Source organism: Fusarium coffeatum, assembly GCF_003316985.1.
Source record: "Fusarium coffeatum strain FIESC_28 chromosome Unknown BRIP53273_contig_76, whole genome shotgun sequence".
NCBI lineage: Eukaryota > Fungi > Ascomycota > Sordariomycetes > Hypocreales > Nectriaceae > Fusarium > Fusarium coffeatum.
In genome coordinates, this window is record NW_022157872.1 from 15,839 (window position 1) to 43,425 (window position 27,587).

Genomic DNA, 27,587 nt, shown 5'->3' on the forward strand with positions numbered 1-27,587 from the left:
AGCTTATGAGAACAAATATAAGAGCATTCTTGAACGAGAAATCATAACGAAGAGAGGCAGAAGACTCTATTCTTGCTTATTAAATATCATTCATCGTTATATAAGAATGCGATAGCTTCCAATATCTCTGACCAGAAAGAGAATAGCTTACCATTCAAGCTTTAGCCAACCACCACAAGATAGATAGCTGCATGTACATGTGCATGTGCATCGGATGGCTGACTTAGTAATAGCCCAGTCAGCTCAGCTCTTCGTGCCTAAGCTGAAGCAAAAAGGTCAAAGACACTACAGGAGCTAAACCTCCTCCTCTTCCTCCTCACCCTCATTTTCAATCCCTCAAAAACCCAAGCCGAAGCAAAGGATGAATTGTAACGAGCTTCAGGAACACGCCAGAGCGGATTGCTTCCTTGTCAAGAAGCCAAGAGCATTACAATGGTTCTATAAAGGTCAACTTCAAAAGGAAAAGGAAGAAGAGCGTCAAGCAGGCCGCTTTGAGCTCTTCCTTGACCTTCTCTGTAAGTAAACTCACTCCATATACCAAGTCAATTGGTGCTCACTCTGTTCTTAGATGTTGCGATTGTCGCAAACTTCAGCGATGAACTCGCTGAGCATCCTGATGGCGCTCATCTTGCAAAGTACATACTCATCTTTGCACCAGCATGGCACATCTGGGCCGATCTTCGCGAGATCATGAACTCGTACTACACCGATGATATTCTGCAGCGCTTGGTCATTCTCTGGGTTATGGCACTTCTCGTACTTTATGCCAACAACGCCAATGACGCGGATGAGAACCTCTCAGCGATGCGCACAACTGTTGGAGCGTATCTTGTCGCTCGCTTCACCACCCTCGCTGTCTTCCTCATCACCTCGTTCGCAGCGTACCAGCATCGAACTCAAGCACGAATCATGGCCGGTTTCATGTTTGTTGGTCTGCTCATTACCGTTCCTCTGTTCGTAGAGGGTATCAGCATCCGGGCAAAAGCAGCCATCGTCGCTGTGGCCATATTCTACCAGGAAGCAACCTGGGCGCTTACTCTGAGCCCCTGGATCAAGGGCAAGCTGAACCTGACGTACAGTACGGCCGTTGATATTGCGCACGAGATTGACCGCATGGGCGCATTCTTCATCATCATCCTTGGCGAATTCGTGTATAGCATCATTGTTGGCAACAAAACAGGCATTGGTCTGACGTCTGGTTATGCCAAAGCTGTCTGCACATTGGTCATAGCGTTTGTGCTCAACTGGATCTACTCGAGCGGTGATGGTAGTATCCAAGCAACACATCCTATTCGGCGATCCGCTTGGACAGCCTTTGGCTTCTTTCTTCTCCATCTCCCGCTTGCAGCGTCGTTTCTAATCGGCGGTCACGTTGCAGCAGCTAGTACAGCAATAGAAGAGTTCGAAGACGGACAGCGCTGGCTTCTCGGCGGTGGTCTTGGAGTCGGCATGTTCTGTCTCTGGGTGTATGGGATGCTGTATCGAGTAGAAGGTGAGTGTACGCTGCTCATGGGTCAGACTCTACGGATCAGTATGAGACTGGTTATCGCCATCATCCTCATCGTGATACCCGAGTCGCATAATCACCTCAACGCCGAAGACTTTATGTTTGTTGTCATGGCTCTGTTTGCATTTCTCTTGATATGGGAGACTCTGGGGGGTTTGTCTAAGACGTCGAAGCTCTTTGAGCCTTGGACAGATAGACATCCGCCACCAGAGGAGGATGACAGAGAAGGCTTGGCTGGCCAGTAATTGGAATCGCCTGCCAAGATGTTTGGTGTATTTGTTTAACTCGTTAGGTTATGTTAGTGTTAGTGTTAATGGTGTTGAACCATTGGTAAATTGATAGTGGACCTAGGTACCTACTGCAGGACATCGATTGAGTTTGTAGCACCGCCACATGAGCCAATCGCCACAGATGCGCGTCACATGTGGCGCATGCTGTCGCTTTCCACGGCCTCCGTTCTTAGCTTTCATCATGACAATTTGTAATTTCGAACCAAAATGAATAACGGGAGGCAGCCGACGGATAAACGGTCCTCTTTGCGCCGCTTCTAAATCACACTCAAAGTGCTGTACTGTAGTCTATAGTGAGCTAGTCCTGGATCAGCAGTGCAGGCGCAAGCAGCTCCGAGCCTTGACCTGCAGCACTGGCCTGGCCCAACCAACCCCGGACGATCTTGGCGCATGTCACTCACTTTGTCCATCATTCGTTCTGCAGCTAAGAGAAGCAAGTCGGGTGTTTGCAGTTGACTAGAAGCATCCAAAGAATCAGTTTTACTCAGAGAGAACCAAAGATCGCTGAAAGATGAACAGGACATGTAATACCTTCTGTAGAATGCAAGGTACTAAAACAAAGTGGCTGTGCTATTCACAATGACAGCTGCTGCAACTGCAACTGCACCAATGGCGTCACCTGCGCTTCGCATTCGGGGGAGGGGCAACCAGGGTTTCGGGTAAGTACTTGCCCCTCCAGCTCCAGCTCCAAACCCAGTGTCATGCCTTCAAGTCGTCCGCGGGTGGCGTGGATTGTCCGGAAAAGAAGGGAAGCCGCGAAACACTCAAGGTCACAAGTGGCAGGTCCCAGTGCCAAGGGAAGAAACGTCAAGGCACTTAAATAGCACCTTATACCCCTCTTACTTAGCCTTAACTATCCTTAACTCTTGAATCTCGAATCGCATTTCCCCTCTTTGTCTTCCAAGTAACTGCTTATACATACAAGTTTACCTACTGTTTATACCCACCTGCTACATCATCGACTACCAACTTTTGATCCTCCGACCTACCACAAACATTTCGCACGACAGTATCGTTACACTCTAGACACAGCTATTTTTTAGATCGCATATATCTAAAACCTCACTTCGATGGACGATTTCGCTCCCCCAGCTGGTCCGCCTCCTCCCAAGGCCCCCGATGTCCCTGCCGGATGGGCCGCAAGATGGAACGAACAGTACAAGGAATGGTAAGAAATCACTTTCACCCGCCAGCGCATGCTCGTCGCTAATATTTGCGTCCCAGGTTCTATGTCAACATCTACACAAAACAATCCCAATGGGAAAAGCCCACTGCTCCTGTCTTCCCCAATGATGACGGCGCTCCCCCCGGCGCTCCTCCCGGATACGAACAAGGCAATGCGTCCGTAGTTACCGACACCAAGAAGAACCCCTATGAGGACGTTACAGCTGGCCCCGGAGGATCATCTCAGGATGAAGACGCCAAGCTGGCTGCTCGACTTCAAGCCGAAGAAGATGCGCGCGCGCGCAGTGGCCCTGGTGGCCCTGACGTCCCCGCTGGATACGGTGGCTCAAGTAGCCCGTATCCTCAACAACAGCAGCAAGGCGGCAGCAGTTACCCTTCAGAGCTCCCCCCTAGAGACCGGGGTGCTAAGAGCAGCGGTGGTGGTGGTTTCCTAGGGAAACTGATCGGCAAGGGCAAGCAAATGGCCGATAAGCGCCAGCAACAACAGGGAGGTTATGGCGGATCTCATGGTGGTGGTGGTATGGGTATGGGTGGTGGCTATCCTCAGCAGCAGTACTACCCGCAGCAATCTCATGGTGGCTACCCCGGTCACGGTCCCCCTATGGGCTACGGTGCTCAACCTCATTATGGTGGTGGTTACGGCGCACCGGGTGGATATGGCGGCTACGGAGGTGGTCCTGGATACGGTCCTCCAGGAGGCGGCTTCGGTGGTGGCATGGGAGGTGGCCGCAGACCGGGAGGTGGAGGAGGTATGGGCATGGCTGGAGGCGCCGCTCTCGGTGCCGGTGCCGGTCTGCTCGGTGGTGCTATGCTGGCGAACTCATTCGATAATGATGAGCAAGACGCTTACCAGGACGGTTTCCGTAAGTTTTTGAGCCAAACCCCATGTGAGACTGATACGCTAACTATCTATGCAGAGGACGGTGCCGATTTTGATGGTGGTGACGACGGCGGTGGTGATGATTAAACACCAGGCCACGCCTAGCAAGTTGCCCGAGAAAGGTGCTCGGGTTGATACCAGATTGGAATCAGGTCTGGTTACGCTTTATGACTTTTGCAATGATAAGGGACTGGGTAGTGGAAGAACACACGTGTCACACGTTGAGCTATCTTAGGTTTCGACTAGAATCTCAGGTTTGAGTTGAGGAAATAAATCAAATAATAATATCCATTGCTCAAAGCATACGATGCCGTGTCTCGTGATATTGCTTCTCTAGTGCTCACCAACGTGTCGTACAATACTCTGCCTTTTACCACCATTATATACTCTTCTGGCCATGTAGATTTATCGTGTCACACCCTGGTTCTTAGGGTTTCCGCCATTGTTGGGTGCATTGCCACTTTCCTTAGGCTTGGAACCAGCAAGGTACGCAGCCATATCAAAGTTGCTGAGGGGGTTTTCAGCTGAGGCCTGGCCGCTCATGACACTGTTCAGAGCGCTGTTCTTTCGCTGCTCCTCGAACTCGGCGCGCATCTCGGGATCCACTACGGGCTCTTGTTAGTATAATGTGACGGTGAGAACGGGAAAGAAGATAAAACATACTGCTGTCCATGAGCTTGGGCATGCCGACCATGAGACCCAGACTGACAACAGCCATGAGAATCATGGGGTTCTTGAGAATGGAAAAGACGGAAACTAGACTTGTCAGTGTCGCCGTTCAAAAGCTGATTCCTTTCGTCGCAAAGCAGACTCACATTGAGGTCTCTCCATAAAGTAGTTCTTCCCTCCAATGGCCCGAACCTCAAACCCACGTCCCTTACTTCCCTCCTTCACAGACACAACCTCGCCCTTGTTATTCCAATCATTGCCCCTGTAAGTCTCCCATGCGCGCACGATACCCTCCTCGCCACCCTCCTCAAGCTGCACATCGATCCTCAGCGGGTGGAACGCGTCGGTTGGACAGTGCACGTCGGCGAGGTACGATCCGGGCGTGACATTGTGGAAGACAAAAGTGTTGGCCGCAGACAGAGGAGCCGAGACATGCACGCCTGCCGAGGAGAGCGTAGCATGCGTCGAGGCGGGGAGGGTGAAAGGGTTGGGCTTTGCGGGGAGGTAGAGCGTTAGAGAGTCGGAGGCGAGAGCAGTAGGAAGAGCGAGGAGCGCAGCGAATAGTGCGCTTGTACCGAAAGGTGTGAAACGCATCTTGGAGGAATGGCGTGGAGGCGGTATAGGCTGAGGAGGAAGAGGAAGTGGACAACGGCGATGATGTAGGTTGATATTGGCAAGTTGTGACGTTTCTGGTGTTGAAGTGTAGAGACCAAGTGGGCCAATCAGAAGTGCTTGAGCTTCGGGTGTGGCTTGGAGATGATGCAGCCACAGTCAATATCAACCATTTTGCTATCAAGGTTCTGTATACCTGCTATGCATGTAGTAATTAAATGTTCTCAACAGCTACTGTAATATGTTCTAGTTCTAGAGAATGACACAGCTTGCTTAGAGCTTCATCGAAAGGAATGGCAAATATTTCTGGTAGGCTGTCCTGTTTCGGCTATCGTAACGTGTCTTGTCCAAGACAATATTTGTGAGACAATTCAAGGAGTCACCAAAACAGAGGCTCAAAAATGGCATGAAAAAGAGTGGCATAGACGCTCATCTAAATTACGCTCTTCTAAAAACTATTTATTTGGGTATCGAGTTCATCAAAGACGCATGAGTCCACTCCTTCGTTTCCCGTGATATGAATCAGACATTTCAGTTCATCCGGCGTCACAGATCGTATAACAAACACTTTTTTGGTTTCATCAGCAGCATTATCCCAGTTCAAATCCTTCGCTTAAGCCTCGGCAGTGCCGTTGGTGGCAGCGCTCTTCTCCTTGAGCTCCTTGACCTCAGCCTCGAGAGTCTTGACCTTCTCAAGGGCCTCGTCCTTCTCCTTGGTGGCAGTGGCAACAGCCTCCTTCTTCTCGCTCTGGATGGTCTTGACCTTCTCGAGAGCATTGCTGAAGGCAGATTGTGCTGTCTTGGTCTTCTCCTCGGCTGTGGTCTTCTCCTTCTCCAGAGTAGCAGCCTTCTCCTCAGCGGCCTTCTTCTCGGCCTCCAGGGATTCAACCTTCTGGGCAGCCTCCTCAGCCTTGGCGAACTTCTCCTTAAGCTCCTTAAGCTCGTCCTCAAGAGACTTTGTCTTGTCGGCGGACTCCTTCTTCTCGGCTTCGACGGCGGCCTGGGCGTCCTCAAGCTGCTTCTTCAGTTCAGCCTCGGAGTCCTGGGCCTTCTTTGCGTCAGCCTCAAGAGTGGCAACCTTGGCCTCGGCCTCCTTAGCCTTAGCAGCCTCAGCCTCAAGGCTCTCAACCTTGGCCTCAGCTTCCTCGACCTTGGTCTTCAGCTCGGCCTCAGCGTCCTGAGCCTTCTTGGCATCAGCTTCAAGGGCGGCAACCTTAGCCTCGGCCTCCTCAGCCTTAGTCTTGAGTGAAGACTCAGACTTCTGTGAGTTCTTGGCGCTGGATTCAAGATCAGCGATCTTGGACTCGAGTTCCTTCTTCTCCTGCGCGAATGTTAGCATACTGTGAAGAAGAGAGTTGTGTTATTTGCTTACCGTTTGCGAAGCGTTAAGGTCCTCCTCAGCCTTGGAGGCCTTGGATTGAGCATCCTCGATTTGCTTCTCGAGCTCGGCAAGCTTTGTTGACTTCTCGTTAAGCTCCTTCTCGATGGACTCGCGCTCTTCGGTGGCAGCCTTGAGCTTAGCCTCGGTCTCCTCCTGCTTCTGCTGGGATGTCTCGTGGTCGCCAGTGACGGCCTTGAGCTTCTCAGCCTGCTCGTCACGCTCCTTCTTGAGAGTCTCGTGCTCGTCAGTAGCAGACTTGAGCTTAGCCTCAAGGTCGGCGGCTTCCTGCTTAACCTTCTCCAGCTCAGCAGATGAGTCACCTTGAGCCTTGGTCAAGGCAGTGGTGTGCTCCTCAGCAAGCTTCTTCTGGGCCTCCTCTGAGGCAGTAAGATCCTTCTTGGCAGCCTCAAGGTCCTTGGTCAGATCATCATGGGTGCTCTGGAGAGAGCCGTGCTTCTCCTTCCACTCGGCAGCATCCTTCTGGGCGGCAATGAGCTCAGAGGAGGAGTCGCTCTTGAGAGACTCGTTGGTCTTCTCGAGTTCGGCAAACTTCTCCTTGAGCTCAGCAAGCTCCTGCTCAAGAGACTTGTTGGTCTCCTCAAGAGTGGCGTACTTGGTCTGGAGATCAGACAGTTCAGCCAGCTGCTTCTTGAGCTCAGACAACTCGTTCTCAGAGTCGGCCTTGTGCTTGTTGTGTGTTTCTTGGAGGGTGTTGTGCTTCTCCTCGGCCTCGGCGAGGTCCTTCTTCGCAGTGGCGATCTGGGAGTCGGACTGCTCCTTGAGGTTGTCGAGAGTCTCTTGGAGGGTGGCGTACTTCTCCTCGGCTCCGGCCAAAGCCTGCTTCTGCTCGTCGAGGGCAGTGACAGCGGCCTTGAGGTCTGTCTCAAGCTTGTCGTGGCTGGATTGTAGAGTCGTGAACTTGTCCTCGGTTCCGGTCAGAGCTTGCTTGCCCTGCTCGGCGGCGCTGGAAGCGGCAGCGAGCTCTTCCTCAAGCGTACTGTGGGCCTTGGTAAGAGTCTGGTGCTTCTCCTCAGCCTCAGAGATCTGGGTCTTGAGGGTAGCAATCTCCTTGGTCAGAGCAGCCTCGAGGGCCTCGCGGGCCTCCTTGGCCTCAGCAAGCTCAGCCTTGAGGCTGGCGAGCTCATCGGCAATGGATTGCCTCTCCTGCTCGAGACCCTTGAGCTTCTCTTCGGTGGCAGTCAGAGACGACTTGGCATCCTCGAGCTCCTGGGCGTTCTTCTCAGCGGACTCCTTGGTGGAACGAAGCTGCTCGGAGCTCGAGTCGCCACCCTTCTTCAGCTCATCCTGCAAGATGGCAATTCGGGCGTGGGTCTCGTCGAGAGCGAGAGAATTTTGTTTCTCGAGCTCCTTGATCTTTTCTCTCAGGTCCTCAGCATCCTGGGAAACTGTTGTGCACTCCTTCTCCTTCTTGGAGAGGTCTTCTTCGAGGACGGCGATGGTTTCTTCTCTATCGGCAAGTTGCTTCTCGAGAGCTTGTCGCGCTGCGACGGGGTCTTCACCGCTACTACTAGAGAATGCAGAGACAACGCCGCCCATATCGAATCAGTAATGGGGTATGTGGGGTGTTGGGAGGAGGGGAATTGAGGTTGATAGAGGGGAAGAGAGGGGAAGAGAGAGAGAAAGGAAAATAGTCGATGGGTTTGAGGGAATCTCAAAAATTTTAGGGAAAAAAAGAGGCAAGAGGTTGGTTCAGACCGGGTCCAGGTTGCAGATGCCGTTGTTCAAGTATGAAATTGAGCTTGGAGGAGCAAGTCAGAGCAAGAGCACGAGCAGGTGCAGGTGCATGTGCAGTAGCGGCAGCGGCTACGGAGACGAGGATGGAGACAAAAAAAAAATCGTATCAGGCCCCAGACCCACGCGATACCGTCCATACCTACCAAAATCAGAACTCGACCCAATCTAACCAACCAAGTTATCCGTGCCTAGGTAAGTAGGTAGGCACAGTACTCCGTAGACAGCTCAACTTCCCGTCCCTCCCGTTCGTTATTCAGGCCGTCGCCTCGGTGATAAAATGAGTGAATGAATGGTTGGGCCGTTAATCACTGCCCGCACTAGGTACTATGTATGCTATGCTATGCTCCGGTCATCTCTGTCTGATCCATTCTTCAATTTCAATTTCACGCAGATACTAAGAAATTTAAAGTACCTGCTACATAAAGATGCCAAGCTACACTACAATTGACGGCCTTACCGCACTTTAGCATGGGATCTTTCGGGTCTGAATCGTTGGTGTCGTCCAATATCAAAGCAGCTTTTTTGTAGTTTGGTGGGGTGGTTTATGAACGACATATCACCCCGGTCTAGTCCAGTCAGTATCCGTACAAAGCTCAAAATTTCCAACGACATCTCTCTTTGAATGTGGTCATGGTGGGTGGACTTGGACGCGGTCATGATGTGGCATGCTTTACCGCCTATCATTTTTTATAACAAATCTCGCATTGTTTTCTTTTTGCATTGCTGGCATGCCACTACTGTAGGTACTCACTGTATGACTGACTGACTGACTCTTTTTTTTTTCTTGAAGCCCAATTCTTTTCCCCTCCTCTCCCCTCATCTCGCCCATGTCAAGTAAAGACCCAACCCCTCATGAGCATGGAATATGGATGGTCCGTCCTCAACATCCATGGATGCTCATGGTCATGCTCATGGTCCCGCCCAATCTACTAACATCTAATAACCCATAACACCTGCGCTAAGTTACCTATGTATTGCCCGACTCGTGAGCCCCGACCTCTTTCTTTCATGCATGCATACATAAAGTACATTGCACGGATGTTTATTGTTTACCTACAGATCCTGTACTGTTGTCGTCATTATCACTTGCATTGCCAGGACCCTGTGGTCCTTTCACATGCCTTGCCTGCATGTCCATGTCGATGCAACTGAAACAGAAAAAATAACGAAAATTGAGACAAATGTCCAACGGCTGTACTGAAACATTGCCTGCAGCTTGCTATGCTGTTCATGCATATGGCTATAATTATATATACCGTGTCTCATGCTCGCTCCCGTAAAATTCTGACTCACTTTTTGCCCTTTTACCATTTCCATTCCAATGCAGTCCATCCTGTTCCTTTTTCCTATCCCCGTTTCCGTCCTTGTTCTTTTCAAGTCTCAGCGCCAGCTGTTGGTCATCAGCTTCACCGTCAAGTGACCCCAGTTTATGCTAATCAAGCTGGGGCCTCCTAATGCTTTTTTGGTCCGCCCAAGACTCCATGCATTCATTATCTTCCACGGACATGTCAACTTATGTGCCATGCCACTTCAAAACTATATATAGTACAGTCAAGCAATGTCATTACCATCATGAGAGGGGAGTGTGAGTTGTGCAGTTGTGTGGGTAGGTCGCAATGGGAATCTCTTGACCACCCAACAAAGAGTAGTGTCTAAACCTGACAACAGCGTTCAGGATCGAGGTTGCCGAAGGTTCCCATTCTCAGGGAAAACCTGAAAGTATTCCACATCTTCTGTGCGGCGTGCAGTCTCCATTTCTGAAGGTGCGCATGTAAGAGACTTGTGGTTGTTATCGTTCGGCATATGCAGAATGATCCTTCCTGAAAACGCTGGTGCTCATCTAAAGGTAGCGCGGAATGGACCCTCGATCTTGATGTCTTTAATGCCTTCAGGCATTAGCCGTAACCATTCGTTCCAACTTTCGAGATCAACATTGTCGTCGTCGAGTCGGATCGACAGATGCAGCTGCGGGCTATTCTCGTACGACGAGAAACTACTCCGCATTGGGCTGTTTTCATATATAGGCGATAGGAAGATCGAGGGAAGCCTAGAGTTTCCAGACATCATCATATGCAGTGGAGATGGGAAACTGGTCAAAATTTCCTTCTCTGGAAACCTATCCTGTACCATTTTAGAGTAGTGGGAAAACAGATTTGCATGCAGCTCAGCAGCCGACAGAGGGCTCAAGCGTGTCGCTCTGACTCGCAGTTGTTCAGCTAATGCGCGTGTAAACGCGCAGCGATCGAGGTCATAGAAGTGATCTTCCGACACTGATGCTGCAAGAAGCTCCAAGACGCCCTGCTGGCGGATCATCCTGGTTGACGGGTAATAGGCTGCATCCATAATGATCAAAGTATCTGCACAAGCTTCTTCCAAAGTTTGTTGAATACCGCCCCATCGGATTGTCGAAGCTTGTTCGGGATCCCGAGAACTAGCAAGTCAGCAAAATACTGTGGCAGGATCAGAGTTGAAGCGCTTACCTGGCCAAAGCCATCTCACGGTTGCTATCGAGGTACGTGTGTCCGGCGTAGTATACTATCTTCAAAACATCACGCTCATCACGATCCTCAACAAATTCGTTCAACTGTCTTGAGAGCCACCGCCACGAGCTCTTGCAGCCATCAGACGAGGACGGAATGGCTTGAACTTGAAAGTTGTAACGATAGTATTTATCAAACACTTCGGCAAGTTCCCGAACGGCGGACTGAATCGTAGGAACCTCCTCATCGTCTTGCCAAAACAGGAACAGAACTTGCACGGCGCTATATCGATCTCGACTAGGTGTGGAAAGCATGCGTCCCACGTTGGTCTGGAGATCATTCTTGAAACTCTCAATTCCAGGTAATGACAAAGACTTCTCGAGGCGGGGGCCTGAGGGCAATGGGGTTCGGATTCGAGCGTCGCTTAATGGAGGTCGGCCAGGCTGATTCGAACCAGGAGTACCAGAATCGATTTCCATTTCCTGTGTGTCGTGCGTGAACAAGGACTGTACGTTAGTGATGGCAGCAGGGCTCAGTGGCCGCCCAGCAGCGGCGAGCGAAGGTGCAATATCCTGAATGGTTGGGCTGTGCGATCGATGGAATTTGGAAACGACATCCTCCCAAGTCATGTTGTGATGACTGGGATGGCACTGCAGTAATGAGAGTGTTGGTATATGAGTCTGTTGGTAAGGAATCGAGGTGTGACATGACTTACAGCAACTCTTCGCCTTCTGCAGTCGATGCATGCACCGAGCTTTCGAATGAGTGCAGCACGCTCTCTGGACTGTTGAGAAAGGGGTCCGGTCCGCCTCCTGCTCGTGCGGCGGTTGTTAGAGACGTCGGAGCCATCCTTTATAGAGAAAATGGACTGGTGCAAGTTAGGAGAGGTATCGGCACTGTACGATGTGTTATTGGTCTCTGTGGAGGCCAAGGTGGCGGTAGTCGCCTGGGTTGAGATTGAAGAACATGTGTCCTTTCTCAGGGGCGGCGTAACAGGATGGATGTGGTGGTGATTATGGTGGTGGTGGTTTTGTTGCTGTTGCTGTTGATGCTGCTCGAATGTGTAGTGCGCCGGCGAGGTGGGCGACGGTTGGCGAAGCGGGGGAAGCTCATCTGGATTTTGTGGAAGCGAATGGGCGGGCACAGATGCGACAGCTGTTGCAGCTGCTAGAACCGCGGGCAGCGATGCGGACTGAGCAGAGGGTGAAGAAATCGAAGGTAAAGAAGGCGTCGGGGCGGTTTCGGATGCGGAAGTCGGTTGCGAAGGTGATGGAGAGGGCGGAGGCTGTGGTTGCTGGTGTTGGTTGATGGATGAAGTTGTGGCAGTTGGAGAAGCCTCGGCCATGCTGTGGGCGACGGAATTCATATTGTTAAGAGAACTGCAATCGGCGCTGGAGAGGAATCAAACGCCCATTATCTCAAAAAAGTGTTGAAGGGAGCAACGCAATTTGCAGCTGTCAGAATAGCTTGCCAAAAGTCCAAATGCTCAACAGCAGAATATGTGGTAGGTTGTCGTTGCTAGACTATCGTGCCCAGATCTTAATCGTGTAGGCGCAAGCGCAAGTATAAGGCAGACAGACTGCGAATGCGATGGGTTTACTGATGTATTGCGCGCGTGGGTGTACTGAATATATAGCGGCGTTGATCCACCACGAGGTTCTTATAACTCCAAGGATTAGAGTTGAAAGCAGAGCGGGTTATTGCTGCAGCTTTGCAGCCACACACTGAACTGGCTTTGGGCGTTCTGAGCAGGGTTTGAAGTACAAGCTGTGTGCCGAGTATGGAGTGAGAGATGGACGTCCAAAGAGGGCCTTCTCAACGGTATGTTCTAAATCGGTAAGGCGGAATGATACGCCCTGGGGCGAATCGAGGGAGGCAACAATGAGTAAATAGGAACAGCAGACAATTCAATTGATTGTAGCCGAGTCCAGTGAGGTGATGCAACTAGGCAACGAGTAGAGAGTATGGGGATACGGAACGGCAATAGTAATGGTCCAATGAGGTTAAAGCCGACAACAGCTTAACAACTGGAGCTTGAATCAAAAGAACAACTGAGCTGGTATTGCGGTGGATGAGTACTGGCGAAGAGCAAGTTGATTTCTTGCGACCTAGAAACGCGTAGTTTCGGTTCCCGGTTTGTGGTAGTTGAAGAAGGCCTGATCGGATCAAGGGTTATGGAGGACGAGACGGAAGTCGTATATACGAAGAGCCGGCCTATGATGTAGGCGCGACCAAAAGATGGTTTTAAATCTGGGAATGGTCTGCAAGGTAAGTAGAAGAGTAACGGTAGAGACAACGAGAGCGAATCAAGGTCTTGACGATGGAGATACGAATTGATTGAGAGAAGAGATACAAGAGAGACAAGAAAGGTCAAGTTTATGCCATGGAAAGAGACCGAGAGTGTTCCGTCGTCGCGAAGACCGACCTGAGGTGAACGGAGTGGCGTGGAGAGGAATCGTCGAAGAAGGGCGTGAGCAAAAGGTGTCGTAAGTTTGCAGCCAATCAGAGTGTATTTCGGTGAGTCTTACAGCGTGAGAGTGGGAAGGGAGGGGGGCGTGAGCGGGAGCAATCTCTGGGTCCTGCACGGCGGAGAGGAGCGCTGTTGGTGAAATTGAAAATGCCCGCCAGAGGGGAAGTGGATTTTCCCCGGAAGCCCAGGTCAGGTAAGCCTGTAAGGCAAGGTCGGGTACCGTCTAGTACTGCGCAGGTAACTTTGTGCGGCAATTCCATAGAAATGGTACCTGAGTCCAGAATCAGGGACCGGCCCGGGAATCGTACTTTAAGGACATGAAATGGGGTAAAATGGCATGACTTGCTGTGTGATTGCAGTAGGTACCTCAGTACTCATTGGCAGGTGGAGGTCAAGTCTCGATCTGGGACCTGATTTCAAGGTCAGTGGAGGTGGACAGCAGCCAGACTGGTGGGCGATACCGAACATGAACAGGAAATTGAATACCTATCCCACGATTCTCAACGGGGTGAGAGAGAAATTTATGATATTGTTGGGATGTCTTAATAAACTGTGTCAGAAGTGATGATTTCCTTGATTGAGAGGTTTGAAACATCCAACCACATTGCTGAACTCATACTGGCGATAGCAAGTCTTCCGTGGGATGAAGTTCATGGAGCAAGACAAGGTGAGACGAATTCGGCTAGGCTCAATTGCAAATCCCGGCCGAGGTGGGCCGTCGACCGTACCTTCCTTGGCCTTTATCTTCCACGCACGGCAGCCGTCGGTTCGGGTGCCCCCAAAGTCGCAGCACCTTGTACTGTCATTACCGGCTGCGCGTTATGACAAAAGAAAAACTTGAGTCTGGACCCAATCGCCAGAACCATGGATGATCCAATTAATCAACTCTACAGTAATTACATCTCGCTAGTCTAATCAAGGTGATGCCAAAAGGAAGGTTAGATGTCCCGTTCGTGAAGCGCGGCTCCGGCGGCAGGTGTTGACCCTTGCTTGTCTGTGCTGTGCAGAGCTGTACGGTACCTTCCATGGATGTTAATTCTATCTATAACGTGACAACTGAGTCCCTTGTTCCTGCCGTTAGGTCTAGCATCAATGAACTGGCAAGGACTTTCCTCGGCATTGCTTGCTTCTTTGGAAGTATGGAGTGCCATTACACACGCAACTTTATCCCCATCTCTCCACTTCGGATTCAATCTTCTTCCAAACGACTGGATCCTTTTCTGAAATGATCCATCTAAATATGTCGATTTCAACTGCATATAATCAATCCACTGATTTTCAGTTCGCGAGAGAAATCGAACGAGGGCGATATCGGGATACTCAAAAGTCAGATCTCGTACGGTTGCGGGTTTTCCCAGTCAATTACAAACTCACTTTCGGTCACCAAACTTTTCAGATCATCTAAAAGATCGGCTGCAGCGAAGTCTATCTGCCAGACGACTGGTCATTACACCCGTATCACTTCGTTGAGAATAAACACAGGTAACTCAGTATAAGTACCAACACATCTTTCATCATTGACCAAAGCAGCGTCGGTCAGACATCCAAGTCTACACCTAAGAAGCAAACAAACTGCTAAAGCAGTGGACTACAGCTTCAAGGTTGCACAGCCTATGTACACCCAGGACTACGGGCTGATGGATGTCTTAACCCTGTTCGTCGCATGGCATGCCATGCTTACAGCCCATGGCACCCTGTGAAAGAATCCGTGCAAGGACCCATCCAGTATTTTCCTGCTCGAGGTTTGACCGGAAGTGCAACACCGAGCACAGATACACTCCAACGTCACAAGCTTTCTGGACGTGGGTTCTCTGTCACGTTTTTATGACTACATCACTTTACTACATGCAAGGAGCCAACACCTCTTCTCTATTCTCTCTCAAGGATCGCGGGCCACATCGTTCTCATCGATCTGTTGGATCCCACAGTCTACGAGCTCACCCGCAATGTACGTCCTCTTGTGTTTGTGACCGGGACTTGTCGTCGGCCGGTGCTTGTACCCTGCAGCCAGCTCATTGGCAGCTGCAACCCGGATTGGCCACGGTAAATGATATTGGATATGCATTCCAAAGACTCTTCTATGAAGGACATCATTTGTTGGGGTTTCCAGCCGGCATGATCGTTCGCCTTGTCCTGTGCTGTTCGTGAAGGGGGCACCTTTGGCACAGTCGACCAGTAACCGCCACAAGTTACTGGTTGCATCCCGAGTATCTTGGACGCCAATAATTTGCTCGATTTGAAGACTGCAAGCATCCTTGATGGTACCACAATATTGGTACATCTCGACCAGGTCAGTCTTGTCAGCGTTGCAGAGCCAGGAAGACAATTGATTCATTAGGTGTTCTTTCACTGCACAAACATGGAAGAGAATAGCCGAGAATTGCTTGTGTAGCATGTGCTTCTATCTCTCAACAAGAATTTTGGACAAAAAGTTCAATGGCATCACGAATTGACGCCGCTACAATAAAGCACTTAATATATATCAGAGACCAGCTTGACGCACTTACCACCACCCTGCGGTTGCGCCATCAAAGTTAGCTGTCTCTGATCGTCCCCATACGTCAGGGGTTGACAGTGCGCTTCTTGTTCCATAGGCGCGCCTGGAATAACGTACGTACAGCAATTTAGAAGGAAACAAAAACCGCTCAAAATTGGGCATTGTCGTTCATTCTCCACCCTACCACCAAACCCCATCATAGCTCGGTGAGAAGGATGTACGGCTCCGTACCATGAACCCGTTCGGCTCTGACCTCGGGAAGAGAAAAGAAACGAACCTTGCCAGTACCTAGATTGTGATGGTCCAATTCTTTATACGGCATACACATCGTGGAGTATGTACAACAGAATTGTTGAGTATTCGAAGCATGAATTAATGGCTCTATTTCAAGCAAGATGGACAGTTGCTCTAAAACGACGGCGATTGAATTCCGCTCGTATGAACTGTACAGTACAGACTTGAAGCTTTCGGCTTCACAAGTCATGACACTCAATCAGCTCACCTCATTCTCACCCCAGGATTTGCCAAAGGAAGAAAGCATCGGCAACTGGGGACCTACATGCCAAGAGTTCCACCATTAAGATCAGGGGTCCTCACTGGCCAGATCAGGGAAAGTTCTCTGCTCACTCTGCTTCTTTTCTCATGCTGAAGCTCATCAGCCGGACCAATTCGGAGGCATGTTGCAACAGATTCACCGAGGTCAACTTAGATACCAATCACCACAATAAGCTAGCACCTCTTGTTGCAGATTGCAATTTAGTTTGGCTAATATTATAATGGGAGTAACAATTAAGCATAGTTGTGAAGATGCATACTGTATTTTTTGGTCGTGATATACCAATTCATACATGCTTTGGCGATAATCACAAGCATTGCTGCCTCAGCATTCCTGTGTACTTTACAGCAGTGCAGCATGGCAAGAGGGTGTTGTGTACAGTGTACATGCACACCAAATTTTCCATGACCCCAGTCAAGCCTGGTGCCGGGTCTTCACCGAGATCCCTTCGTGAGACATCACCAGATCTGATCCACCCTGTGGTTCTCTCTGTTGGCCCAAGCTCGACAACTTTGATTAATCTACACCATGTACGGATACATCTTTGACATTCGAGTCGACGTAACTCTCAGTTCGGTACGTATCGTCATTGCCATCGACCAATCAGTGCTTCAATCTCCACCGATGAAGTTGGACTTTTCACCGACACAAGGCGTCTTCAGCCGACGGAGATAGAATAACAGACCGGGCCTGCTGTGTTCCTGCTTCCCAAAGGCGTACTTGATTAAACCCAAAGAGCACGTATCGTTTACAAAGCAATCTGCATAGCACGCTGCAGACCTCTCACACCTTGTACCAACACTGTAGACCACACTTGGTGAACCCGAGCATATCGGTTCCAGGCTCCGGACTGGTCTCCGGCAGCGGCCTCCGATCATCGAGGAAGACTTGCCGTACTGGGGCCAAGACCCATACGGGATTGGGCCATTTTTGGGGCTTTATCGGGCTACCGTGGGCCGAGAAGACCGTCCTGGTGCCGTTCTCTGGAGGGTCCATGGTAGGCTTGATGGCGGTGTGTTTGCTCTGACAGACCGCGTACCTACTGTAGATCTAGCCAACTTTTCACTCTATGCAGACATATCTCAGATACGATCTTGAAAGCAGCGCTCTTCACTCAAATTGCAACCTACAGTCCACATCGGCATTGTGATGTGGTATAAGTCAATCGGCGGTCATTTTATAATATGCCGCTCATGTGATCTTTGCTACTCTTCCTTTGCCAAGCCTGCTCAACCTTCTCCAGACTTCGTGTTGTACATTGGTACATTTTCTTGGAGTACAATATAGCAGCGTAGCATATCTTAGAAAGTGATTGATTCAGACGAACGTTCATATGTTCTGTTCTACATGGGCATTTCTTGGTCATATCCCGATGTTATAATAGCCAACACCAAAACCAGAGAGAAAAAATACCCTAACGATAATGCAAGGATTTTGATACATATTAAATAAACACAATCACCACTTCTGACCTTTTGTCCATGGTGAGCTTTGAAACTTGCCTTTAGCATCTCGAGTTGTTCCAATCTCGTCACGTTTGTCGTCAACCAATCTTGCCCATTCGAGCATCAACCTGAAGAGATATACTTCCATATCCTTCTCGCCAAGCGCTTCTTTCGCCCATTTAGAACCCTGCTGAGCGATCCATGCTCCATCCTTCGTCTGCCCTTTCATGTCTGTATCGCGCCCGTTGATGTTCGCTTTCTTGTGCGTGCCTGTAAAGTACGTCAAGGTGGTGTGTAAACCCTGATAACGTGTGTCGATGGGTACAAAATGTAGCCAGGGAATCAGGCGATCGCTGTACCACGTCCGGAAGAGGGTGGAGATGAGAGGCACACTCTTTGAGCGGAGCACGCGAAGGAGGTCGGGCGAGGGTCCGTTGTCCTGGTCCAAGAGAAGGATGTATCGGTATTCGAGAGGTTCTTGATCCTTAGATTCGTCGACAACGGGATATGTTTGACGGAGGAGCTCGCAGTTGGGGCCTTGGCAGCCTGTGTAGTCCTTCATGCCAACACTTGTAGGCACGACAAGATTTGCTTCAGCGATAGGGACCTTTTCATGTTGATATGCGTTCGGATCATTGGCTGATGGGAGAATCATCGAGATCTTGTCTTTTGGATTTCGGTTACCCAACATATGAAGGAGTCGAAACTTGTGATTACCGCGCAGAGCTTGGTCTGATATGTATTCGTTGCCAGTTTGACCTCGCCAGAACATGGAATCATATCGACGGTCAAAGTTCCAACTAATGTCGGTCTTACCGTCATCTGGCTGTGGGAGAGGAATCAAGATGTCCTGAAAAGGCTCCGACTTTGATGGTCCGAACAGGGGTAGCAGGTCCCGAATGGGCTCTGCGTGAGGACTGGAAAGGGACATTCCATGAAGGTACTTGAGATCAGGCTGAGCGCAATATTCCATAGACCTTTCCCACTTAACCATTATCTGCGCTTTTGAATGTCTTCGCACGCAGTCGGCACAAAACTCGCCAATGTTCCAATGAGGGTTGGTTCGTGTCCGTGAGCCAGGAGGGCATGCTTCAACCTGCATCTGGCGATAGTTGGCTAGGGATATCATGGAAGATTGGTCCGTCTGAGGAGATTTGGGCAAGGCAGGTAATGGCTTCGGGACAGGGGTTTCTGCCGGCTTCACTTCACTGCCTTTATCGGCGCCATCTCCCTCAATGGATCTCTTCGAAATGAGATTAACGATGGGGGTCAGATCAGCTCGGTTCTGCCCATTGGCAGTTTCCCATGTTGGTAGAATTCGCGGTGTAATACCCAGATTGACTGGGAAGAGCATATCGGGTAGGAATTTCGAAAATTTGCTTATGGAGGCCACCAAACCATCCAATAACTCTGCATCATGTCCGGTAACTTCGGGCAGTCTCGATGCGTTGCCATCTTTGATGCCAATGACATGAACACCAGGAATTTGGGACACCAGTGACGTGCGTTGCCGCAACTTTTGTGGTGGGATGGCTTTGAACGGAGCCAAATCTCGGTCAATTTGATCGAATCGGTCAATCACCGCGGTGTTCTTGGCTAGTTCATACCAGTCTGCAAACGCCGGAGGAGGGTCTTGGCCATCGTGACGCTCCTTGTATATCTTGTGCGCAATGGGAAGACTGTTGCTTGTGGTTGCCTCCTGCATCCAGCGAGACTGCCTAATGTTCGCTCTATATATGAAGTCATTGATAGGGTGGCGCACAAAGGTCTGAGGTTCTGTTTTGGCAATGAACACAGTAGTGCCCATGACAAGACCAACAAGGAGAGCCAGAAGCACAAAGCGTTGGATGAATACAACGGAGCGTATGCCGTGCGTGTAGGTAAAAAATATCATGCCAAATGCAATCATGTAGAGCGGCGTAATCTCAGGGAGTCGCTTGGGGTGGATGTAGTCTCCATACTGGAAGATATTCTGACAAGCCTTAGCAGTTCCTACAAGAAATGTGATGGTACTGGCTGGTATGAGCGGCGCTGTCTCGCATACCCAGAAAGAGGCTGATATCATAAGAGCTGCGAATGCAACACTGTCGACAATGATGTCGAAGCCGTACAAGAAGCCAAAACCAGCATGTAACACGGAAGAGCCTCGAGAAATTCGGCTTCCGATCCACACAAGGCCCATTGACAATGATGAAAGGGTCAGAACTGTTCCCAGAGTTCGTAGACGAAGCTTAGCGGTTCGAGACCAGGCCAGCAAACGCCAGAGGAGGACCACGATGATGAGATCGAGCATAAGTCCAGTACACTGCAAAGCCAGAGTTGTTCGCTTGCTCTCGACGAGTTCGAAACAATAATAAGTAGACCGTGTGATCCGACTGATGGCGTAGTAGGTGCCTGTAGAGAATATCATGAGGCTGGATACTGCCAGAGTAAGCATAACTCTGGGTCCACTGAACCAGTCAACCAAGTCGTCAAAGCATGAACGCCATGGATCATCTGGATCCTCAGGAGGCGGAACTCCCCATTTCTTTCGAGCTGTGAAGATTTCATATGCGAAGAACAGGACGCAGAGGAATGACTGAATAGTTGTCAGCTTTCATGCTATGCTTTGATAGATTAGACTCACCTCAAGACCTGGAGTTGCGCATTGTTGCTGATAGTTTACACGGTGAAAGACCTCAAGCCTTAGAACGATACACAGAATAAGGACAGGAAGTGATAGTCTTCGTGGCCTTCCTGGTAGATGAGTGTTCTCGCTTTTGGCAGCATCAGGTACACCGTCAAGTAGGGAACCTTGGCGACGATGTGTCGTGAAACGTCCATCTGCGCCAGGAAACCACTTGGTGATGCAACTGACTCCGTAACAAACTAGACCAGATAGAAGAAATACGAGAAATGAGGAAAGTCTCGGGCTCTCTGGACGTGACCTCGTATTAGTTGCTGGGGACCTGCATGAGAAAGAGTAAGTTGAACTAACCGGTTAGAGAATGACGCTCAAAGGTTTGAGATATGTAAAAGAACGAAGAGACGGCACTATCAATTATGTTAATGTTCAGGACTCTAGATTTAATTGACGAGTAGAGGATGAAAAGCGTACCATAGCGCAAATAATTGAACCACCGCATCGCCAGCCATGATGATGGTTGATAGTGGCTCTCAAGACCAAGATAGAGTGAAACAATGAATATAAAAGGTCAAGGAAGCCTCCAAATTACTCATGACATCGCAATAATAAAAGTGTTTTTGGAACAAGCGTTAATCTGATATAAACTTCAAGGCCAGCTCATGTCGTCCTCGTCCTCTTCAAAGTCATGATAAAGAAAAAGAAGCTTAAAGCTAGAATTGGAAGTAGAAAACCCCCCTGCTCGATTTTTAGTTGATATTAGGGGACAGGATGACGACTCTTTTCTTCCACCCCTGAAAATTACCTAAGCTGACGTTTATTCGCTGGCCCTTCTATTTACAGCGTCTTAAAACGGAACGGTCCACTATCTCTTAGGGGTCCCCTCCCTCGATAACGATTTAACTTCCACTAGTTGTCACAATAAACTTCCAATTCCATCCAATGTGATGGATTCATTCTAACACTTTGAACGCCTCACTAACAGCATGGCCGGCCTCAACGACGTGCCCTTCATCAAGGGCCTTGCCGTGCCCTCTGTTTGTTCTCTTATAATCTTTCTCGCCTACTTCTCCCAATTCCTATTCCATTACTCGACCACTCTCGAACCCGGTCCTCCCTCACGTCGCGAAACTATCACCTTCAACAGCCTCCTCCTTATCTTATGGATAACCTACTACCGCGCCGTTACCACCGATCCGGGCCGTTATATATTTAAAGACCGTGTTATTGAGGCCGATGGTCAGCGCTGGTGTAACAAATGTGCGGCTCCCAAGCCTCCCAGGGCGCATCATTGTCGCCATTGTGCGAGATGCGTGCCCAAGATGGACCATCACTGTCCCTGGACGAGGAACTGCGTATCTATGACCACGTTTCCGCATTTTATGCGCTTCCTCGTCTACACGAACATGTCGTTGTGGATGCTGGGTTACTTCCTATGGCAGCGCTTCGCTAAAATATGGGAACACCGTCGTCTGCCGGCCTATTTGGGCCCCAGTCTCTCTGGACTAATCTGCCTGTCTCTTATTGCCATCGTCAACTTTGTTACTACTGTGGCTTTGGGCATCATGCTCATTAACACTGTTAGATCATGGGTCTTCAACCAAACCATGATCGAGGGCTGGGAGCAAGAGCGTCATGAGGCTCTGATGGATAAGGGCCCTAAGGAGTGGTGGGATATAATGGGTCCTGATGGCGAGAAAGTTCGATTCGAGAGACTTGAGTTTCCTTACGATATCGGTTTCTTTTCCAACATGGCTCAAGCGATGGGCACCCGTAACGTCCTCTGGTGGTTCTTCCCCTTTGCTGGGAATCCTACCATCGCTAAGGACGGTGAAGGCTCGGGCTGGACATGGGAAGAGAACGGCTTTAACCGCATCGAAGGTCTTTGGCCACCACCGGACCCAGACAAGCTCCGTAGAGCTGCGCGAGGCTGGCCTGCTGGAAACCGCAACTACGCTGAGGAATTGCGCCAAGTAAACATGAGCTCCAGCGAGTACAAGGCCGAGTTTCTCAAGCGCCAGGCCGACGATGAGAAGCGCAAGAGACACCTTATGGCGGAGCTAGAAGAAGTTGACGATTTCGACATGTACGATGATGAAGAGTATGATCGCGATTTTAACGAAGGACTTGGATGGGTAAACTCGGACGGCGATCGGCTACGAGACTATGGCGTTGATGAAGAGGAGTCGGCAGCTGAAGAAGCAGACGACGATGTGCCATTAGCCGAGCTGATACGACGAAGAAAGGTGCTACAAAAGGACGGTTCAGAAGATTAATGATAGAAACTATATAGCGCATAAAGTTTTTGGTTAAATAAAAAAGCATTTATTCCTTCTAAAAAATCTGTAATGTTCTGGCTATAGATATGAATGTCCCCGTCCTGCAGTCATTCAGAACGACGCTTTACATACGCTTGCCCTAAAGCATCAAGAATGAAAAATAAAATACCAAACTCGGCCGTGAATTTCTTGCGGCTTTTACAACTCGGTTGCCCAGTTCAGTCTTGTTTGTATACAACAGAAAAATGGACCATATCTCTCCTCCTCTTACGCTTCCTCCAGCGCACTGTTTATTTATATCATGCGTGTGGTTGCAAAACAATTGTCAGTAGCTGTCCTACCATCACATTCCGTTTTTCGACTCCTCAGTGATATCGTGAAGCATAAACTCGTGATGTCGACTACCAGTCGTCGTCATCTTCCTTCTCCTTTTGCATAGCGTTCTTCCTGGCCAGCAGAGCGTCAGCCAAACTGCCACCCAGGCTGGGCGTGGGAGTGCTGCTGCGGCTATCTGATCCGTTGGGTGTGTTCAGACTCATGCCGGAGTCACGCTGCTGAAGCTCGGCAGGCTTACGACCAGCAGCGGGACGCTTGGCGGGAGGTGCAGGTGGTGTAGGCTTAGATCGTGGAGGAGCAGGAGGAGCTCGAGGCGCTGGAGGGGCCTGTTCCTCGACGTATGCTGCCGGAACCCAAGCTTGCTGTGCAGTTTGAGGGTTTTTGGCTAGCCACCATCCTAGACAGGCATGTTAGTTACGCTAGTAAATTTGGAACAAGGGACTACACTTACCGTTACTCTCCTTCTGCACAATCTCGACAATCTGACCCGCAGTGATAGAGAGCTCGTTCTCCCGTTGGCCGGCAAAGTCATACAGGACCTTGGCCATAACCTTAGGTGGGCTTGGTGGTCGTGCTGGGGCAGCAGGAGGAGGGGGAGGTGGTGGTGCTCGTCCGGCGCCGCTGGCAGCTCGGCTCGGGAGAGCGTTGTGTGTAGCAGCTGGGGCTGGGGCGGCACGCGGTGTGCTTTGAGCAGCGGCAGCTGGGATAGAAGCAGCTGCGGTAACAGCAGCTGGTGGCGGAGGAACGGCTCGTGCACCTCCTCCTGGGCGGGGTTTGGCCTGGATGTGAGAAGGTCGACCGTTAGGTCCTCCAGGCTTGATCAACTTGCCTCGGGTGATAGGACGAGGTGGCACAGGCTTGCCCTTAGGAGTAGGCTTCGAGACTGAGCTTGGTGGTTCGCCAGGTTGAGTGTGCACCGCACCACTCTTGTAGTAATCAACAGGAACTTGGGAGTCCTTAAGCACCTTGACTTGCTGCAGCTTGCCAGGCTTCTTGGCATACTCGATCGTCTCAGCGATCTTGAGGTTGAAGCCACCTGGCATCACTCGCTGCATATGGGTAAACATTTCGGTCTTGAAGATACAGTTCATCAGGGGGTCGGCCTCCTGTGGCGATCCTATTCCAAGAGAGAACCAATCGTCGCGAGCCGATGAGACACCAATAAACTTGATAGCTCCCAAAGGAACGGACTTCTCTACTTGGATTTGAGGTTGGCCGTTGACAAGCATCTGAGCGATGACATAGAACTTGCTGTTGGTGACAACAATGATACGAGGGCTAGCTTTACTGGAACGACCAAACTTGGCCTCCAGGATCTCACCACGGCATGAGAAGACTGCCTTCTCGTTTGAACCAATGCCTGCAGAATTTCGGATCTGGGCACCAGGGCCAGTGGTAGCGTTAACGCCCAGGTAGTCGCCGAGGAATCGTCGAGAGCCCAACAGACTCATACGACGCCTCTCCTTACGACCTCCGAGGACTTGGTGGCCATGGTCACGGAGCTGGAGATATTCAGCTCCAGTTCGCTTCTTGCGCCAGAATCGCTGAATTCGCGTAGCGGACTCGGCCCGGTAGGCGAGGTAAGCCCTCCACATGCGCTGGATTCGAGTGGCCATGTTATGCCAATACCTGTCTCGCATGTGCTCCAAAGCAAACAATGTCTCGGGAGCCTTAATGAACGCCTTCGTCACACCCATCTGCCATTCTTCCTTGGGAATGCTTGTATCCTTTAAGATCTGTTTCACGGCAGCCTCTGTGGTTCCTTCCCAAGTAAATTCACCGGCATAGGAGGTAGCAGGCGAAAGAAGGAAGAATCGGTCAACAAACTTGTCAAAGTCTTGACGGTATGCGAAACCTGCTCGTCTAATACGGACGTTTTCTTGAAGACCAAGATACTTGATCTGATGGAGAACATTGGGACCGTTGTATTCTGTTGGTGACTTGTTCTCGTTGGGCTTGATAGTACGGATGTAAGAAGGCTGGCACTTCATCAGAGTATCAACAAGGGCATTGGCGGACGCTCGGATACGGTCGCCTGCAGAAGGGGGTTGTTTTCGGTTATCTGTGTCGACGGGGCGAGGGAACAAGGTATGCACAAACTGGTTTCCACTGTGCTGGAAGAGGGCCAGTAGACCCTTCAGAAGCTGATCCTTGTTCTTGTCCGTAATACCCTCAACGGTGTAGGTGACATCACCAGCATAATGCTTGATAATGAAATTTCCTTGTCGCGGTGTAAGATGGGCGTGCTGCATGCCGTTGATACTCTGCATGAATGTGCGATCGCAAGCAGCGGGGTCGGCGTGAGCAGTCTTGGTGGCGTCCTTCATGGCAGAAAAGATACCGACTGGCCGGATCTGTTCGATAAGATCACAAACAACCTTGTTATCAAAATACTTGATAGGTGTCCATTGAATCTGCTCCCTGGCGTACTCCTCCTGCTCTGCCTTGAGAGTGAGCTGAATGAAGATCTGCTGTAGCTTCTCATTGACGTAGTTAATGCACAGTTGTTCGAAACTGTTCTTTTCGAAAATCTCGAAGCCGTAAATATCCAGGATACCGATTGTGTTGGTAGTTGGTTGTCGTGCCTTGAGTGACTTGTTGATACGCTCTACGATCCAGTCGAAAAGGTTGCTGTAGATGGCCATAGCCAGGGCATCTCGAGTAGCCTGCGCTTGGGCAGGGTTGGCGGGTGATTCGATGACCTCGCCGTTTCGGGGTGTCAGGATTCGGATTGTGATGCCCTTGATTAGCTGATCGGGGGTGACCTCCATCAGATAAGCAGCGAAATCTACTACGGATCTGTCTGTGACCTCAGCGTAGCCACCCTGGTCCTCTTGGAACTGGATGTTTCCAATCCATAGGATAGCTGACAGCATTCGGAAGATTTGATCTTGCTCAGCCTGGGTAAGGCCAATAACCTTCATGGCATTGAGCGTATCTTCGAACTCGGCAAGATCGTCGATACCGTCGACGTCTAAGCATTTTGACCGGCTAGTGTAGACATATGTCTCAGGCTTCTGAACACCAAATGTCTCACGGTATTGTTGCGATGCACCCTTGGCGAATTGGTAAAAGATATGGAAGTTTCGCTCGTTTGTGATCTGGCCCACCACTCGTGACTTCTCGAGGAGGTAGTTTGTGATATCGGCACCCACAGGCTCGCCCTGGGTGTTGAAGTAGATTTGTAGGTACTTTCCGAATCGTGACGAGTTGTTGTTTCGTAGTGTCTTCGCATTTCCGAACGATTCGAGTAGAGGGTTGGTTGCCAGCACCATGTCCTTGATCTGCTTGATGTCTCCCGATTCTCCACCAGATACACTAGCAATGTACTGCATAATGCGCTTCGCTGCCTCGGTCTTGCCGGCACCGGACTCTCCTGAAATAATGACACACTGGTTGTCGCTGTATGCCTTCATGTTGTAGTATGCGGCCTCAGCAATGGCAAAGACGTGAGGCGGCATCTCTAGTCGGTTCTTGCCCATATAGCTCTGGAGAACTTCGTCGGTGTAGATACCCAAGTCTCGGAAAGGGTTAACAGAAACCAACACATGGCCGATATAGGTATAGATCTCGCGCCCTTCGAACCGCTTCTTCAAGTTTTCGTTGATGGCTTCGTTGGAAACTTTGCTCAGGAGGGTCAGGTCAGAAACACCAATCTCCTTCTTCTTGGTTGTCTCAAAGGTGGCCTTCTTGGGCTTCGCGCCTCCGCTTGCGCCGTCGGCGGCTGCCCCGGCGCCCTTGTTCTTAGGGCGTCTTGATATTCCCTACAATTCGAGCGATACTTGTCAGCGAAGGAGACGCCGACACAGGAGAGTTGATACAGTACCATGGTGTGCGACTGATGGGGATGGAGAGGGGGAGGGGAAACGAGAGGTGGATAGTTAGATAGATATGGGCGTATTTAAACGAGCATGTACAGATCAATGTTGAAATCTAGCCCGTGGGAACGAAGGAATGGATTGCAATACTCCGGTATAACGACTCGGAGAAGAGAAAGAAAAAAAAATTGCGATGTTTTAATCCAAAGGAAACTCTGGAAGCTTTGGGTATGGTGTGGTGTGGCTGGAATTGAGGTCAGTAGAACTAACCATCTATCTAGTGGTGCCTGACGGAGAGTGAGAGAGTGAGAGAGTGCTCGGGAGTGACGAAACGCCGACAATTTTCCGCCTAGCACAGCCCCCCTGGATTACTGGGTGATTACTGCCAGCCTTACGCAATAAAGTGGCGGGGACCAACTACAAACGTCTGGATATTGTATGAATACGCGCGGCTTCAAAAAGTCTGTTCTAGGCAGCACAATTCCTCTTTATTATCATGAGGAAGATGGCCCTTCCAGAACTCTGGTCAAGTATTTGCTGCATTTTCAAGATGTGTTTCCAAGAATATCCATCTTGATTCACTGTGGTCTTGAGACTGCCATACATAATCCCTGCCATAAAGAATGGCGCCTTGGTTTTAACTCGCCCAAACCACTGTGTCGTCATTGTGCGTGAGATAGTTAAGCTATTCTAGGAATAAGAATCATCTCAACTTGCTATCGTTGCCTTAAACAAGGACCTACCGATAACCTACTGTAACCCATCCATTCAGGTTCTAGCCGTTGTTAAGAAGAAGTGTGATCA

At 50.1% G+C, this 27,587-nt stretch overlaps 8 protein-coding genes across 8 annotated transcripts; 3 read left to right on the plus strand and 5 right to left on the minus strand.

Annotated features, from left to right (window-relative positions):
* Positions 1-361: 361 nt before the first annotated feature.
* Positions 362-1,752, plus strand: FIESC28_03602 (uncharacterized protein; the record flags this gene model as incomplete). Its single annotated transcript, XM_031157751.1, has 2 exons — positions 362-515; positions 569-1,752. 2 exons carry the CDS (start codon positions 362-364, stop codon positions 1,750-1,752), a joined length of 1,338 nt encoding a protein of 445 aa, XP_031018180.1.
* A 1,115-nt stretch (positions 1,753-2,867) lies between these two features.
* FIESC28_03603 (uncharacterized protein) lies at positions 2,868-3,949 on the plus strand (the record flags this gene model as incomplete). Its single annotated transcript, XM_031157752.1, has 3 exons — positions 2,868-2,965; positions 3,022-3,845; positions 3,900-3,949. 3 exons carry the CDS (start codon positions 2,868-2,870, stop codon positions 3,947-3,949), a joined length of 972 nt encoding a protein of 323 aa, XP_031018181.1.
* A 318-nt stretch (positions 3,950-4,267) lies between these two features.
* On the minus strand, positions 4,268-5,125 carry FIESC28_03604 (uncharacterized protein; the record flags this gene model as incomplete). The annotated part of the gene is made up of 3 exons (XM_031157753.1): positions 4,268-4,467; positions 4,526-4,618; positions 4,678-5,125. 3 exons carry the CDS (start codon positions 5,123-5,125, stop codon positions 4,268-4,270), a joined length of 741 nt encoding a protein of 246 aa, XP_031018182.1.
* A 631-nt stretch (positions 5,126-5,756) lies between these two features.
* Positions 5,757-8,081, minus strand: FIESC28_03605 (uncharacterized protein; the record flags this gene model as incomplete). Its single annotated transcript, XM_031157754.1, has 2 exons — positions 5,757-6,464; positions 6,516-8,081. The coding sequence occupies 2 exons, from the start codon at positions 8,079-8,081 to the stop codon at positions 5,757-5,759; spliced, it is 2,274 nt and encodes a 757-aa protein (XP_031018183.1).
* A 2,034-nt stretch (positions 8,082-10,115) lies between these two features.
* Positions 10,116-12,125, minus strand: FIESC28_03606 (uncharacterized protein; the record flags this gene model as incomplete). Its single annotated transcript, XM_031157755.1, has 3 exons — positions 10,116-10,710; positions 10,760-11,409; positions 11,475-12,125. The coding sequence occupies 3 exons, from the start codon at positions 12,123-12,125 to the stop codon at positions 10,116-10,118; spliced, it is 1,896 nt and encodes a 631-aa protein (XP_031018184.1).
* A 5,615-nt stretch (positions 12,126-17,740) lies between these two features.
* Positions 17,741-20,862, minus strand: FIESC28_03607 (uncharacterized protein; the record flags this gene model as incomplete). The annotated part of the gene is made up of 4 exons (XM_031157756.1): positions 17,741-20,305; positions 20,354-20,595; positions 20,705-20,760; positions 20,825-20,862. The coding sequence occupies 4 exons, from the start codon at positions 20,860-20,862 to the stop codon at positions 17,741-17,743; spliced, it is 2,901 nt and encodes a 966-aa protein (XP_031018185.1).
* Positions 20,863-21,336: 474 nt separating this feature from the next.
* Positions 21,337-22,626, plus strand: FIESC28_03608 (uncharacterized protein; the record flags this gene model as incomplete). Its single annotated transcript, XM_031157757.1, has 1 exon — positions 21,337-22,626. The coding sequence occupies one exon, from the start codon at positions 21,337-21,339 to the stop codon at positions 22,624-22,626; it is 1,290 nt and encodes a 429-aa protein (XP_031018186.1).
* Positions 22,627-23,030: 404 nt separating this feature from the next.
* Positions 23,031-26,794, minus strand: FIESC28_03609 (uncharacterized protein; the record flags this gene model as incomplete). The annotated part of the gene is made up of 3 exons (XM_031157758.1): positions 23,031-23,362; positions 23,417-26,729; positions 26,792-26,794. 3 exons carry the CDS (start codon positions 26,792-26,794, stop codon positions 23,031-23,033), a joined length of 3,648 nt encoding a protein of 1,215 aa, XP_031018187.1.
* Between the last annotated feature and the right edge of the window lie 793 nt (positions 26,795-27,587).